Raw genomic sequence first — 15,702 nt, forward strand, 5'->3', positions numbered from 1 at the left:
CCACAAAAGAGTTTGGCGAGACCGGAATGTATGCATGTCCGGTCCATGAAGTCTGAGAGAGAATTGAGGGGTCAGCGTGAGGTAAGGCTATGCCAACGACAATGGGTCATTGTCCCTGATCACTGGAGGACTTTCGGAGAAAAGGATCGCCTGGGAACTCGATTGTTGAAGTATTGTCGCAACCAGAATGTGGGCAATGTGTGTATTGGTTTGCTCACGCTCGACTCTACATAAGCATTGGGACTAATCAATAGCCATGGCCTTGGACCTATCTAGCATATACAAGGTCTCTTCCTAGGCATCGAGGTCCTCAATGTGCCATTCCGAAAGGTTTGATTGTGGGTGGATCGGAGAGGCCTCCTACTTATTATACGGGATATCCAAAGAAACTTGAACACATCCCCTTACAAGAAGCTAAAAATAGAGGCGTAATGGCCTAGCTAAGTAGGAAATATAGGTATCCTATAGCACGTCGTGAATTGGACGCACTTTTCTTGCGCATTGCTAGTTCTCTTGCTATTCCGGCTACTGCGAGGTCATCCCCACATAACTATAAGCTGTCCTCCTTCTTCGTCTCCAATACCAAAATCTCATATAAACAAGCCATAGACAAGAGCAGAGCTCTATGTAACCAAAGATAACAATCTCAAGCTTACATAAGAAACACGAGGTCCGTCCAAGACCTCGATATCCGTCGCAGATATGCCGTGAAAACAAACCCCTCGTGACCGCATACTCAGCTTGCGTCTGAAGTTGGTACAAGCCATGTATTTTGTCGATTATTCTGACTCTATAACCTGACGTCTCAAATTAATTTGCCGATTAGGATGTCCGAGGCGGGCTTGCAAGGGACATCATATAGTGTCGGCAAACCCAACCCCTTCATCACTTCTTCATCTGTTCAGGATTTACGGTTCCGGCAACGATATATTCTCCCAACTAAGTATTCTAATTCTCTATTCCAACTCCTTATAAATATACGCTGCACAATTAGTCCAAGGTCAGCCCGTCGCAGAGGCGGAGTTAACACAAGCTCCTCGTCAGCCGATGATCTGCTCAGACCTTGGATTTCCCCTGAACATGTATATTCTAAACACTTCTGACTCTGCCTTTTTTATCCTTTTCAGTGAATGTGCCAACCGGATATCCCAGGTGTGTCTGCATCCGCGACGGTCGTGGAGTAGGGATGAAAACAACCACCCCTCGTCAGACCATGATCTGTTCCAACTGCAGCTTTCCACCGACCATATTTCTTCTCATCTTTCTCACCCCCATCTGATTCCCATTTGACCAATCCTCAAGCCACCATTTGAACAGACTTTATTCAGGGGTGGTTTTCAACCCACGCTCTCAATTTGTCACCATGGTCGAAACGTGGTCTTTGAAAAGGGGGCCTTCACTCGGTCGAGGTCCGACGAAACTACCACGACGATTGCGACGACGACTGCGACGACGGTCAGGCAGGGGGATGGTCCCGACTATCTCTCTCACTTGCCACCGGAGATTCGGACCATGATCTACTCCTTGGTCCTCACAGCTAAGTCCTCAGTCTTCCCCCCTCGGTAAGTCGCCATCCGTTAAAGCAGGCCTGGGTCCCATCGTTCAAGCATACTGACTCCATTGGTCTTTTAACAGCGTGTGGTGCCAAGGTCCTCAACCCTTTGCTCTCGACAGGTCGCTCCTCCGAGTGAACAAGGTCATTGAGCGCGAAGCTGCCCATAACTTTTACAGCACAAATATGTTCGCCTTCTCTACGTCCTTCCTGGATGACGGTCTCGACAGGCAATACGCAATCAAACGATGTGAGATGCTACGATGGTGAGTACGGCTATTCAGAATGTGCTGCTTAGGTGGGAAGAGGACCATCCCCTCACCCTGCGTTGAATCAGCATTCTCTACCACCTAGGGCAAGATGACTCCCCCAGAAGTGTCCTGTATCCCACAGCCCCGGTGCCAGAGGGGTCGGAGAGACATAGCCTCTGGATGCCGGACCTAGTTGAAGAGATGCTGGGTGGCCTCAGGGGTAGCGTTGAGGTAATAGACGTAGACGAGAAGGAGGGGTTCTAATCCCGCAGGGTCAAGAGGTGTCTCGTGTCGCAACCTTGCGGAATAACCGATAAGGGTGGGAGCACCGCCCAGGAATACAAATAGACGGGAACGGCTGGTTGGTTTTAAGGCATTGGGGAGCTGAATTCTGATGGGGGAACCAGGGCCGAGTTCACCAAGACATCGAGGCGAAAAGGGCCTGCTGAATAGAATAGGTTATTACGACTATCCCTGCTTGGCTTAGAGAAGTTGACTCTCCATTACCACCTCTTCTAGCTGGGACGGAAGCATGACGCTAGCAGTTGATGGGATTTGATGGATGGTGAAGGCTAGTATCTCGACTTGTAAACAAAGCCATATGATGTTGGTTGGGGCAGACTGACTTTCATGTGAAGTGCAGGTGAATGTACCACATTGGGCTTGTAGACAAACCCCGGAGTTGGTCAAGTCCGAGAGACAAGTCGAAAACAAAAGCAGAAGGATGAGGGGCATTCACCTCAGGCAACCATACCTCTTGCCTCAGGCACCGTTGTCTTGGCGGTGCCGGCCCTTGGCAAGCTTGGGTTGGTTCCTCTCCCCAACCGCATCACATCACGTCTTCCGTCGCTTACACCGGTCCTGACGAGCTCTCTATGTTGAGGGCCTTGAAACAGGACAACAAGTTTGCTCGTTCGTCCATCCCACGGAAAACATTCCCCAGCGTACTCAGCCCCCTGCCACCGGTAACCGGCCTGTTCTTTCTGTCGATTCGTGGCTCTTGATCTACGACACTGCAGGGACCCAGGCATTTGAGGACAAAGGGCATGGCCAACTGCGAGCCTACGTTCCCAAAGTTCGAATACTTCCTGAACCTACCAGTGGAGATTCGAATAAAAATCTACAATCTCGTACTTCGCGCCTACGATCCCTGGCATCGTATGTACATACGTATTAGAGAGTGTGCTGCATGGAATGTTAATCCAGAACTCAAGCAACAGGCCACAAAATAAACATCTTTGAGCGTCAGCCGCGTAACACTCTTGCTTTGCTGCATACGAACAAGCAAATATGGGCGGAGGCTGCGCATCAGTTCTATAGCATCAACACCTTCGCGTTTCGAATCTCCGCGTTTGGCTCGCATTTCCGTCACGAATATCAGTTACGCTGGCCTGGGACTACTGTCACACCAGTCTTTCATTGGTAAGTGATCCATAAATTTACACATCCAAAAGTCGTTGAAAATGATGCTTCGTGTTGGCCGTTCGTTCCTGTCCCCTCATGGCAACCCTCATTAATCGTGGGCCTACCTGTCTTAACTTCTAAACAGCAACTGACCTTTCGTACTCCGTGCATCACTGCCTTAGGTTCCAAAGATGTGGCCGCAATGCCGCTTCGATAAGGACACTGAGTAGGTCATATCCGACCTGTTCAGCCCTTATTACCTGATCTAGGCCTGGGACTGACAAACCTTGTCAACGCCTAGGTATCATTGTTGACGCCGTCTTACTTGAGGGCATAGACATGGTTTTTCAAGGTCTTTCAGAGATTAGCCCCCTAGTCCCCAACCTCCAGCGTATCTGTTTTTGGTATGACCATCATCATTTCGATTTCATGGCCCGGTACGACTTCAACCGGGTTTCACTGGAACTTTGTTTTGGGTTTCTCAAGCGGCTTCTTGATCTGCGAAGTCATTTCCATGGAGTGGAAATCAAGATAGGAGACTCCGAGGGAGTGAATAAAGCTACCAAGTACGGCATCCCAGAAGAGGTGGTCATTGTAGGCCGCAGGCATCCATGAGGGAGTTTCGGGGCGAGCTGAAGATGTCAATCGTCCTCGCATACTTCTTCATAGAAGAGGCGAATTGCCTTGGACAAGCATGGGTAGTTGGAGAGATGGATAGAAACAAGTAGTCAAGTCAACATTACCTCTGACTCATTATCCTGGGAGGTGGCCGTGATGAGGGCTGAGCTCGAGGACGGATGAGTGGGACATCAGCTTGCATCATTCATAATCGACCCCTCGCTCAGCCGCACAGTCCCCTCCCAGCCATCCAGCTAAGCCACGGCCGAACCTTGGGTGAAATCCCCCATGCTCCGCCACAACATCAAGCTTCAAACTGATCTTCAACCTCATATTCCTTGTGTTTGCATCTTCCTCCATATGATTTGGTGTTCAGAATAACCGGAGCCCCACAGGACCTCAACATATCATGGCTGACTCAACGCCGCCCACTCCGAAATTCAAGTACTTCCTTTGTCTCCCAGCTGAGGTCAGGATCCTGATCTACAATCTGGTCCTGCAGGTTGAGGTTCCTCCTTATCTCTACCATGAGACGATGCCAGTGTAGGGTCTCTTGCCATGAAGCTACCGTGAGTCCGCAATTATGGTCCAGCTGACCGGTTTTAGTGTGCGCCTCTTCCAGCCTCGCCCTAAGAATGAGCTGGCTCTGCTCCGAGTCAATAAACTCGTCGGGGCTGAGGCAGCACGTCAGTACTACAGCATCAATACATTCTTGATCCCGGCTCATACACTCGGCAATGATTACTGGACCGATTGTCAGGAATGGTACCAAGACCCTGACCTTGAGCCTCCCGTGACGAAGTGGTAAGCAAAAGCCCTGAAGGAATTGCACGAGTTGAGATGATGCCGGTGACAGTATAGTGGAGCTTGCATATTTCTCAGCTGCTAAGTCCTGACAACAGGTTTGAGAATCTCGGCTCCAACGCACTCTTCATCCGGACAATCAGTATGCATGATTTCCAACCCCCCATCTTTTAACAGTCAGTGCATGTAGGAGTACACTAACAAAGCCCGGCTAACCCATGGAGCGAACGATCGAACGCTTCTATTACATGGATATAAATAACACTGCCTACGGCCTTACTGAGCTCTCACCGCTCGTACCAAATATACGCCATGTCTACATTGATATTCCTCAGTCGAATTTGAAGTACGAACGCGGATAGTCACGGGGATGGCGCACATTCAGGAGTGCTACAGCTTGCTTGAAAAGCTGCTTGAAGCTCAAAAATACTTCAAGGGAGCTAAGTTCGAGGCTCTCAACAAGTCTAAGGGCATTAAGCGTATCATACACCAGTACAAGTCGGACCCGGTGGCTCTTGATGTAATTCTTTGACGACTGAGACTGGATGATTATGACTGAAAAGACTCAACTTATGGATGATGCGTTGATGTCCGGTGAAATACCATCCAGGCAGACTATGGGACGCTCAGAGACCTACACTTCTGAGTCCTGGCAAGGCGGGAGCGGAGAACTCGCGTGGTTAAAATAGCATATTGCTTTCACTTGAGGTATAACCGCGGTATGTGATCGCATGTTGTTTACCAGGGGGTTGATAGAAGTTCCGTCGCCCGGCGGCCTACCTCAGGTGTCATTAAGCAGCTACCCACTGACAATTTGACCCCCAGTCTTGAGACTCGGCGTAATGGGTGTTTCGAAAACTCTTTCCGGTCGAGCGAATTTGTCCAAAGGCCATTCGCTCTTCTCACTTTCCCCTCCACACCTGCCATCTCGATCGCTTCTTCACCTTTTAAACTTTCAAACCATTCACTCTATTATCCACGCATTCCAGTCTCAATACACACCGAGCGACCATCATCACCTCTTCGCCTCTCACAATGCCCAAGAGAAAGCGGTCGACCAAAACCGCAGAGGTCACCGAACCTCCGCGTTTCGAGCACTTTCTGGCCCTTCCGGCCGAGATTCGAGTCATGATTTACAACTACGTTCTCCAGTGGCCCCGAGACACCCTGCGCCCGGGTGACGCTTGGTCAGACTTACCCACCCTCGTGCTAGGCGCCAGTTCTATCAAAACCAAGCATGGGCAAAGAGCTAATTAATCTATTCACCTCAACTTCAGGCAGCTACGTTGGAAAAAACCTGGGCTTCAGCTCGGGCTCTTCCGAGTGAACAAGCTAATTTCAGCTGAATCGAGGCGCCAATTCTACGCCATTAACAAATTCGAAATTCTGGCTTCCATTACGTTCAACAAGAAGGATATGGGCACACGCCTCGTTGAATGGTACGTCCAGCAACTGGGGTTAAAATTGACCCCAAGCCACGTCAGCCGTTTGGTTCAAAGCTGATCCTCAAATCAGGCTCCATTCGATTGGAAACAATGCACACTTCATTCGCCACATTGGTAAGTCTCCAAGTTACTAAAGCGTTAACAGTTCTGGCCCGGGCACTGATTTACTAATCCGTTGGTTTAAAAGAGATCGGACTTTGTGGTGCTATCACGCGTGATCAGTTCAAGGATATTCCCGTGAACCTACTCAAGGCCTGTGAACTCGCCCCAAACTTACGACGCCTCCACTTTATCTACACCGCCTATATGTTCGGTTTTGGCGATGACACTGATACCCGCTTCAAACCGGACGATTTGAAGTGGCTCCGTAAGGAGGTCCGTGACGTTGTAAAGACGTGTCTCGGAAGCTGGAGAAGGTCAGTGTGCGCAAGGAGCGATGGTGACAGAAGGTTGGTGGCACGGATCATTGGTGATTTGACCTAAGCGGGATGAGAAACACGAAATGTATGAAGGGGGCACGAAGTTGCCGAACCGCAGCATGAGATAGGAATCCAGTACCATTTGTGATTTCCAGGCTGTCTCGGACTAGGACTCGGGTGGTTACCAGTTGACAACTGTGAAGCGGAGGCTATGTGCCTTTCACAAGGGAGGACAATGCCTTTGATGCAGGCCCGTCCTCGTGTTGCTGCCAAGATGATGGGGATGAAAGGGACAATGCCCTGACGATGAGGCAGCATCTTAGTCGAGAGTCAGGTCTTTGAACTTCCGAACCGATATAAGAGCTCGCTAGGAATGGTGTGTTGAGTCCATCTTGACTGATCAGGATCACCTACATGCCTGATTTCTCCATCCATACTTGCCACCACTTCCAGTCCCACGCGGTGGTCTCTCCTCAGAATGCCGAAGCGAAAGCGGACGAACAACGTTGCTGAGGGCAATCCCAGCGAAGTCTTGCAGACCACTCAACCTCACTGCTTCGAGTGCTTCCTCGAGCTGCCTCCTGAATTTCGAATCAAAATTTACCATCTTATTCTTAGATTCCATAAGCCCCTGATTCCGGCTGACTATCGATACTGGTACGTATAAAACTTCCCAGACACATTGACCTGAAAGATACACCGCTAGAAAACATGAACAGGCTCAAGTCATACTCTCGGGGTCATTGCCATCTTATAGGTTTTATCTTGGCGACCTACCTACTGTGGACCTGGCTTTATTCCGAGCAAACAAGGTTATTTCTGCTGAAGCAGCAAGAGAGTTCTACGGAGTCAACAGGTTCCGCTTTTCCATCTTCATCTTGGATGGTGAGAACGCACCTTTGACAGTGATCGAGCGGTATGTGTGTCACATCATGTGAAACTATGAATACGTTAACTGCTCTATGTATTGCTATAAAAGCTCTTTGACAACATTGCTTAGACACTAATTATCGTGCAAGCAGGCTCCGAAAGATGGGACCGAATGCCTTGCTCCTTCGTTACATTGGTAGGCCGGCCTCTCAGCTTTGGGTCTGAAGCATTTCAGACTGCTTATTCAATAAATATTCTTGTTGCAGAGTGCTGAATCGATGACGACCCGACCCCTGCTGAATTCAAAAGTCTTCCGGCCATCTTCACTCTGCTTTTTAGAAAGGCACCCCAGTTACGAAATCTCATTGTCACATATGAGAAGAAAATGTTTGGTAAAACAGCCACGGCGAGAGTCGTATGAAAAGGTGTTGGGGAAGAACTGGCTGGTATTATCGTCAAGATCCTGCATTCCGATGGGAGGATCTCAAGTGGCTGCGGAAACGGATCCGGGTTATTGCAGAGCGGTCTCTTCGAAACCTGGAGAAGACTAAGATCCGCGGAGTGTGACATCCTTTGACCAGTATCACACAGAGTGCGTTCTACCAGATGATATATGAGCAACATGGAGAGCAGTGGACATGACAGAGCCCACACGGATTGGAGCGACGGAGGTCTTTGGTTTCGCTTTTAACACTTGTCTCTGGGCAGACAGAATAGGATGTAGAAGTGTCTGGTTGCTGGAGCGGCAGGCTCAAGCCATAAGACCTTTTGTAACTGGATATATGGGCTGTGGTATTGGACGGAGCCCCAATACTACCTATGATTAAATGAACGCCGGATTTTCCTGGTTTGATGCGCCTTGTGTTTCTATGTGTCAACGTTTCCTTTTTCATGAGTGTCTGAGTAATATTGTACGTCTTCTTCTGGCTACTGCCTTCAGAACACCTCAAAATTGCCTTTTGTTTTGAGATTCAAGTGAACATAAAGCACTCGTTTATCAAGCGCTATAAACCTCTAACCACCAGACCCACCGCAAAGAGGTGTCCAACGGCTCATGAGTTGACCCAGAACCATTTCCTTGGTAACTGTGTGCCAAGCGATTGCCTCCCGCAGACAACGAATACGCAGCATGCCCTTCCCAGCTCTCCTATCGACATCTGCGTCATCAGTCGTCCGGTGCCCCCGCAGCTACGGCGTGAGCGGTCCTCCCTAGGGCCCACAGCGGCACAAGTGCAACGTTCTTCCGTCCCAGTGGCGCTCAAAAGTAAACTTCTGTCTCGGGTACCAGTTCCATGGACTGGGGAACGCGAATGGTAAGGACTTGACACTCAGCTGGTGGGCTGAAGTGTCTTGCGTGGATGAGGGAGACTCTATGAGTGGACTGTCCTTGGAGAGATGGCTGTCAACGCACCATACTGACAAGCGGAAAATAAGGGAGGTAAGACTTTTCGACCGGCATGCACGCCGTCGACCTAAGCCCTTGCCCCTCCTGTACGTGGGCCAGCAGGGTGATCACGGCGAGTCTAAGACCACCGAAGGGATGAGCATTGGGACATGAGGCCATGTTCCTACGTTAGGTATGGTTGGCATGTGAAGTTGGAGCCTTTCTACTCTCCTAGGCATGGCAACCATCTTGCCACGGGGGACCAAGCGAAGAATCTGCATGTTGTTTTCCAAGCGAGGCCCTGCCAGCGTTACGGGGAACTGCCGTCGAAGCGCTTTAGCATATAGAGTGGAAGCGTTGCTTCGCTTGGCTTACTTGCATGATGGATGATTCGGTTCCAGCCTTATTCTGACCTTGGGGCTGGCGTCGTCCTTCGCTTAGCACGTGCTTCAGCCATAGGCATCTGGACTATGGTGCCGACAGAACTAGGTGGTCATAAGGCTAGCGGAAAACTCCAGAGACCCGGTTGTTAAGGTAAGTCTCATTAGGAATGATTTTATGATATGGGTATTAATAATGTGCTGAGCATGTACTACAGTATTCCGAAATTGCTGGGAACTGTGGGTCAACTGTGAGCTGACCTATGCAGGAAACAAGAACACTAATCGGAAGAGACAGAGCTCGCGTGTAGATGGTTCGAAGATGACAGTGGCCATGGCTTTCATTGTCACAGCTATGGCCAGACGAACTCCAACAGGCAGTTCCCTCACGTAGTGCACCACTAGCGTGAGTCCATTGCAGTAATCTGCTCGCTTGCAAGTCTGCACATGAGAACCAGACCAGCGAGTGGCTAAATCTCATGCGCCGTGCCTTGCATCTGGTATGTAACACCGGCCCTTCGCCCTACGTCGGCATCCGCGGGTTTCCTCGGCACATGCATGCACGACTGTTCATCACCATGTTGTTCCCAGGAACTGTCCGCTGCTCCGTCTGTCGGCAGCTATGGTCATGAACTCCGTGTATGGTTTACGGAAGATGGTTGATTCCGATGCCTGGTTCGGGCAAGTGTGTAGCGCTATCAAAGTGGATAAGGTCAACTAACACAGGGGCCAGGGTCGCATCCCGGATAGAACATCACCCTATTCCGGGTAAACATCTCGGGGCCCCGGACTTGGTAGCGAGGCTCACATACTGATTTGGGCTTTCACGGTCACATTTGGAACCAAAACGGTTTCCTTGACAGCTCAGCGTAGGTTGTAGTTTTGCAACTCGACTACTTCCTTGGGTCGTACGGTCCCATACTCGGAAAATAATGGTATGATGAATCCAACTCTACACCTTCATGCGCGTGCTCTCGTTACCATCAACATGCTATTTTTGCGTCTATATTGCCATGGGTCGAGATGATATCAGAGACCTTGGGAAAATGTACTTAAACACCACCGTCGAACGGGTTCATCCTCGACTTCGGGATCATCCAGCCCTCAGTCCTCAGCCAGACAAGCCAGCAACAAGACAGCTCGCGGAACCGCCAAACCGTCAATCAATCAATCAAAATGAAGTTCCCCGGTGTCCTCGCTTTCCTCGGTGCCGTCGCGACGGCTGCCGCTCAGTCCCCCGTCCGCGGCCCCAACACTCTTGTCTTCAAGGAGATTGGCGGTGTTCCCAACAACGAGTGCCTGACCTTCACCAACGAGGTAAGCTGTTTTCTCTCCTCCGACTGTCTCGAACTGGTCACTAACTGCTTCACCAGGGCATCATCGTTAATGCTGCTTGCGCCTGGACCCACTCCGACCGGCAGGTCACACCCGGCCGGATCCTGGGCACCGACGTGCTCATCATCCAGCGCCCGTGGCAGCAGCCTTTCCGCCCGGATCTCGTCGGCAAGACTGCCTGCATTGCCTACAACCAGGGCACCTTCCGCGCTGAGGACTGCAACCGCAAGGATCTGCTCTTCGTCCGCTTCGACATCGGCACCGGCCAGATCGTCGCAAACGGCCACACCGCTTGCCTGAGCGGCCACGACAGCCGGGCCATCGTCACCGTCGACCCCAACGGCCAGAGGTGCGCCAAGTTCACCATCACCGCCGTCACCCCGACGAACTAAGGTTGAAGAGGGAGCAAAAGGGGGTGGCTTCGTGGTGGAGGAGGTTTTGAGTTAATACCCACTTCTGTACATGTTTTTAATATGATTCTTCACCACTCATTGTTTCAAGCATTCGTTGACGTTCTCTGTGTTGTGCTCTGTCCTCTACGCTGTTCTGACTTGTAAGGGAGGACTGTCGCTGTCCATCCTACACAACTGTCCACCCGCTCGGCTCAATACCCTGCTCTTGACGTCCCACAAGACATTCCCGCACGCAGCACCTCAAGCGTTGCCCTCAGAATTGTTTTTTCAAAGATCCAACCTGGAGATTCGCACAGGAGCCCGAAGACCTTTGGGGAACGCCTGATTCCCTGCCATATACCTGCCACCTGCTCAGGTCTCAGCCTCGAAACCCATAACCAGTGTAATGCTAGGCTTGAATTTCTCCGCGAACACGTGCAGTTCACTCATGAGCATCACAAACAGCCGAACTTCCACTGACCGATCGGAAGCAGGACCACAAAAATTTCGCATGAGGCATTGGACATTGTCGAGGAAAGATGGCGCAGTCTACCCATCTCCCGACATGTTGTGCGGGTTACCTAGGGGTTGGTACAACATTCCCATCTCCATTCGTTCCAGAGTCTTCCCATTATCGACCTGTCAAAGCTTCCCTAATTCACGAAGGCGTCTTCCACGCTGATTCCCAATCGGATCTCATGCTACAGAGCTTCTTTAGGATCCCCACATGTCCAATCCGACAGAGACATCAAAGAGGACCGCTCTGTGGACTAATGCCAATGGGTTCTGTCAGCATCACAGAGACAATCAATCCTTCGTAAAGGATCAATATCGTACACTTACGTGGCGAAGGTGAGTATCTCATACCCCTGGCCCAAACTTCCTCTACGACACCATTATACGACCGGTCCCCACGGTTCCCAGAATGCCTGCCCAAAAGGCTCTGCAGAATGGTTCGTGGAAGATCTCCCATCATCAAACTCCTGGCTGGCAAGGTGGTTAACTATATATCGGGCTTAGAGGCTCCAAGCCGCCATGAAACCAGGACGTTGCTGTTCACTTCGCCCAGACCTGGACGCTTGCGGTGCGCTCGGGATAAAGTGGGGTGGCGGTATAAAAGGCCTCGGTAGTTATCGACCATGGGGCGGTATACGATATAGGAGCTGTGAATCCTGGATTTCCCTTTTGACTTTGTTAGTTGGGGGGGTAGTTCTTGGTCATGTGGACTAGAGCGCACTGGGCCGTGTAAACACTCTCACTTTCAGACCCTAGCGTCTTGAACCTTCCATTCAATCAACAACCGCCACTACCACACACAATGCTGACAAGTATGACAGACTGCGTGATTCTTTCATTTTGACCAGAAGGTCTAGACGTTTGTTGCCTCTGAATCATGACTGCTTAGTTTAGCCCGGTTTGTCGGTCATTTGAGAGCCCTGCTTTTCACCGTATCCCCATACGAGGCTGGCGTCTCCGTCCACAACCAGGGGAACGCATATTACCGACTCCCATTGTCCGTCCTTCGGCTGCGGGGCCATCGCGTTCTTCTCAACGTCCTCCAAAGATCCCGGCCAGAGCCGCAGCACTCACTGACATCCAGGGTTCTTGTCAGTATCCATATCATCTTGCACAGGACACGGAAGAAATCGGGAAGCAATACTCACTGCGATCCTCTATCTGTTTCAAGATCGCGAGCTGCCAGGCCTCCCTGATTCTGCCGGAACGAGCCCAAAAGCTTATCTGTGCTCCCACGCCCTTCCGTCTTCCTTTGTGCAAATATAGGCTCAGTTCAACCCTGAACCGCCGTCCAGGCAACCAGCCCACGGTCACGTCGTGATTATGATCCGTCTTGCACTATTCAATGTGCTCGTGAGCAACCCAACCATGAGAAGCATTCCAGGAGAAGAGTCGACATCACACGTGAGCATTGGAGAACAGACAGGCATCTTTCTCTTCCGAACGTATGAAGAATCGGTATATTTGCCCTCATCTCGTATATGAGACCCAGAAGTAAGGAGGCTGGAATTTAAACATTGACATCAAAGTTGCTCTCATTCATCAACACATTCTGAGATATGGCAAACACGGAGAACGTTCCGAAAGCTGTTATCATGGTGGTTGGATTTGGATTGGGGTCCAAGATATGCAAGTCCCCACAGTTTCCCGGATCCTGAAATGCAGCTTGCCAACTTCATGCGTTGACAAGCTGTTTGATCCAGGACCTGGAATAACCCTTTGCCGTTCCGAAATATTATTTACCCCCTTGTTATCGATCCGGTGCCCTGCCTCGGAAGCCCCGCATGCCCCTCCCACCGAGATGTCGCTCCCATAAAGCTGCGGTTAAGACTGTCAGGTGCTTTGGTCAGCAACTGAGTAACCGTGAGCGGTGGGCGGGACAGGCAGGCGCATTTGCAATGTACTCTCTCGGAAAAGTCATCTTGGGCTGAGATCCATTCAACCGCTAAGGCCCGCGAGGGCAGCGCCGCGAACTACACGACGGAGTTCGTCAGCACGATGTATACAGGCAAGCGTCGGTATATAAACCTGATCTGTCGTTGTTATACGGGTACTGACCGCGCATCAGAATCTCATCGACGATTGCCAGATACCAGGCCTCGCGCCTAGTACCAACCCTTGACCAAAAGGCCTTGACCGATGCCTCGCAATACAATGTCTCCCAGTGCATGCGACGGCTGATGAAATAATCTATCATATGCCCAGCCTGATCTGCATTGGAAACATTCAAGGCATTGTCTGACGCGGGCTGGTTAGCTGCATGTTGTTGCAAACAACTCGAGGGTATCGGAAGCAGAGGGATCCTGAGCAACATACTCTCCTCAAAATGCAGAACATCGCTATAATATGTGATCGTGACTCGCCTGTCGGCACTGTGACGCTCGAGTTAGCCTTTCTCCAAAAGTGCGTTGATCAGCAGAAACGGAATGAACCGGTTAGGCGTGCGTGGCGGCGCTCTTTCTCTCTCTCCTTTTCTTTTTTTTTTTTTTTTTTTTTCGTTTTTCTTTTCTTTTTGGGTTTTGTTTTGGGAAGAAAAGAAAGAACCATTCATACATCCCATATGTTGTTCGGATACAGAGGTTTCTCCCAGCTGTCCACCGAGTTCCACCGGGTTTCCTTCGGACTCGTGCCGAAATCACCGTTTCTGTTTTCTATATTCCAACTGTCGTCCTTTAATGCCAGTCTACTAACATATCGTTTGGCCATGAGTCCAGCGACAGTAAGTCCCTAATGGAAAGAAGATAGTAAAGGACGAAGGAAGAGACAAGCCAAAAGGATTGCTGAGCGGTCGATAGACAGGGCGCGGTGAACAGGTTGGGACGATTGGCGCCTTTTGAGAACCGACTTTGGGCCAGCCGACCGCCGCGGGTGAGGCGCTGGGGCTAGGGCATGACCTGCGCTGGTGCAAAATAAAAAAGAACAATGGAATGTTCTTACCTCATCTTGATGTTTGTTTCTTCTTTGGGAGAATGCGTTGTCTTGGGATATGTGAGATGTGAGGGGGATTCTTGCAGGTGTAAAGGTGCGGTTTTCGAGGAGGGAGGAATCGGTCAGCGATGGGAGGAAAGGTGCGAAAGGAAAGATCAAAGTTGCTTTAGTTTTCTCTATACACTTTGTGCGCAGCACCGCGAGAATTCCGTGTTCTTCTCTCATCGACATTTCGCACCCAACCTAAACCTTAACTTGAGTTTTTCCGCGACCCCGAACAAAAAAGGGTTCCGCACACATAAACATCGGCGCACCTACAGACCAGTCCCGCACAACAGCCCAGCACTCAGGCCCTACGACCTTGTGCACGTTTGAAGAACGAAGCCCCATGTGCAGCTCTGACGACCAGCAGTCCCCCGTGACCTGGCTGTCACAGGATGGCCGTGGGCGACGGGCTGTCCCAAACCAGATTCACGGGGCAGACAGAGTTTTGGACAGCGCCGTCTCGCAGGTCAGCAGCCATCCATCCACGGTCGTCATCAATCCCGAAACACCACAGTTGTAAGATCCAGAGTGTATTCAAGCAGTGAAGGCCATGGATATTGCCCACACTTGACACTGAAACTCCATTGTGGTGGTGTCCGGCACGCTGGCGCGTCACCAGTACACCATACGCGCGTTATGGGACTCGGGAATTTGTCCATCGGACCGGCAATGACAACTCAACTTCTCATGGCAATAATTCTATCTGGATAAGGAGGTATATGCCAGTACCAGAAACCTCCGAGTAATCCCGTCTTGGTTGTCGTTGCAACGTATAACTTCCCCTGCACCGACAGACCTGCGATCTGCAACAGGGAGGCACATGGTCGTGGGTATTCATTATCTGTGATGTTATTCAAGGTCCAGGGCCAATGTCCGCCGTGGGCTGTCCAAAACATGCTGGTAATGCCGGTTGTCAGCTGCGGATGTTTATATAGTGGTGGTTACCCGGGCAACCTTCAGGGGGTGCAGGTGTTGGTGACCCTGAGGCTAAAAGCCAGGAAGGCATCCAGAGGGCAGGCCCAAAACAAGGTCTGTACTCGTGGGATGTTTACAGAGACAACTTGTTATGTCCATGGAGACCATCAGGCTGAGGGGAGAGGCTCTCGATATCCTTCCACTGCTGACAGCAAACCCCAAATGGTTCTTCCTGTTTGTCTGTATCCAAGATGCAAGCAAAACTCTTATGGACACGATTAAGTGACTCATTTGATTAAGACCACGATTCACATTCGTACAGGGTTTCGTGTAAGGTGGCCGTCATTTGTCCTGTCACCGGTTAGAGCATGCCATGTGATGTCAAGCGGGTTGTTCGTTGGGAGAGCGGAAACATCGTCAGTTGTCTCTAGTTCATGGCTATTC

General features: G+C 50.6%; 3 protein-coding genes across 3 annotated transcripts; all 3 read left to right on the forward strand.

The window, feature by feature from the left end:
- Positions 1–1,512: 1,512 nt before the first annotated feature.
- VTJ04DRAFT_10329 (uncharacterized protein) lies at positions 1,513–4,891 on the forward strand (the record flags this gene model as incomplete). The annotated part of the gene is made up of 10 exons (XM_069358056.1): positions 1,513–1,562; positions 1,636–1,818; positions 2,831–2,961; positions 3,024–3,225; positions 3,390–3,433; positions 3,509–3,611; positions 4,300–4,368; positions 4,432–4,629; positions 4,728–4,771; positions 4,854–4,891. The coding sequence occupies 10 exons, from the start codon at positions 1,513–1,515 to the stop codon at positions 4,889–4,891; spliced, it is 1,062 nt and encodes a 353-aa protein (XP_069215063.1).
- A 773-nt stretch (positions 4,892–5,664) lies between these two features.
- Positions 5,665–6,557, forward strand: VTJ04DRAFT_10330 (uncharacterized protein; the record flags this gene model as incomplete). Its single annotated transcript, XM_069358058.1, has 4 exons — positions 5,665–5,848; positions 5,972–6,068; positions 6,145–6,188; positions 6,262–6,557. 4 exons carry the CDS (start codon positions 5,665–5,667, stop codon positions 6,555–6,557), a joined length of 621 nt encoding a protein of 206 aa, XP_069215064.1.
- A 3,746-nt stretch (positions 6,558–10,303) lies between these two features.
- Positions 10,304–10,854, forward strand: VTJ04DRAFT_10331 (uncharacterized protein; the record flags this gene model as incomplete). The annotated part of the gene is made up of 2 exons (XM_069358059.1): positions 10,304–10,444; positions 10,501–10,854. The coding sequence occupies 2 exons, from the start codon at positions 10,304–10,306 to the stop codon at positions 10,852–10,854; spliced, it is 495 nt and encodes a 164-aa protein (XP_069215065.1).
- Positions 10,855–15,702: the final 4,848 nt, after the last annotated feature.

Source organism: Mycothermus thermophilus (genome assembly GCF_041956435.1).
Source record: "Mycothermus thermophilus strain CBS 625.91 unplaced genomic scaffold VTJ04scaffold_7, whole genome shotgun sequence".
In the NCBI taxonomy this organism is placed as follows: Eukaryota; Fungi; Ascomycota; class Sordariomycetes; order Sordariales; family Chaetomiaceae; genus Mycothermus; species Mycothermus thermophilus.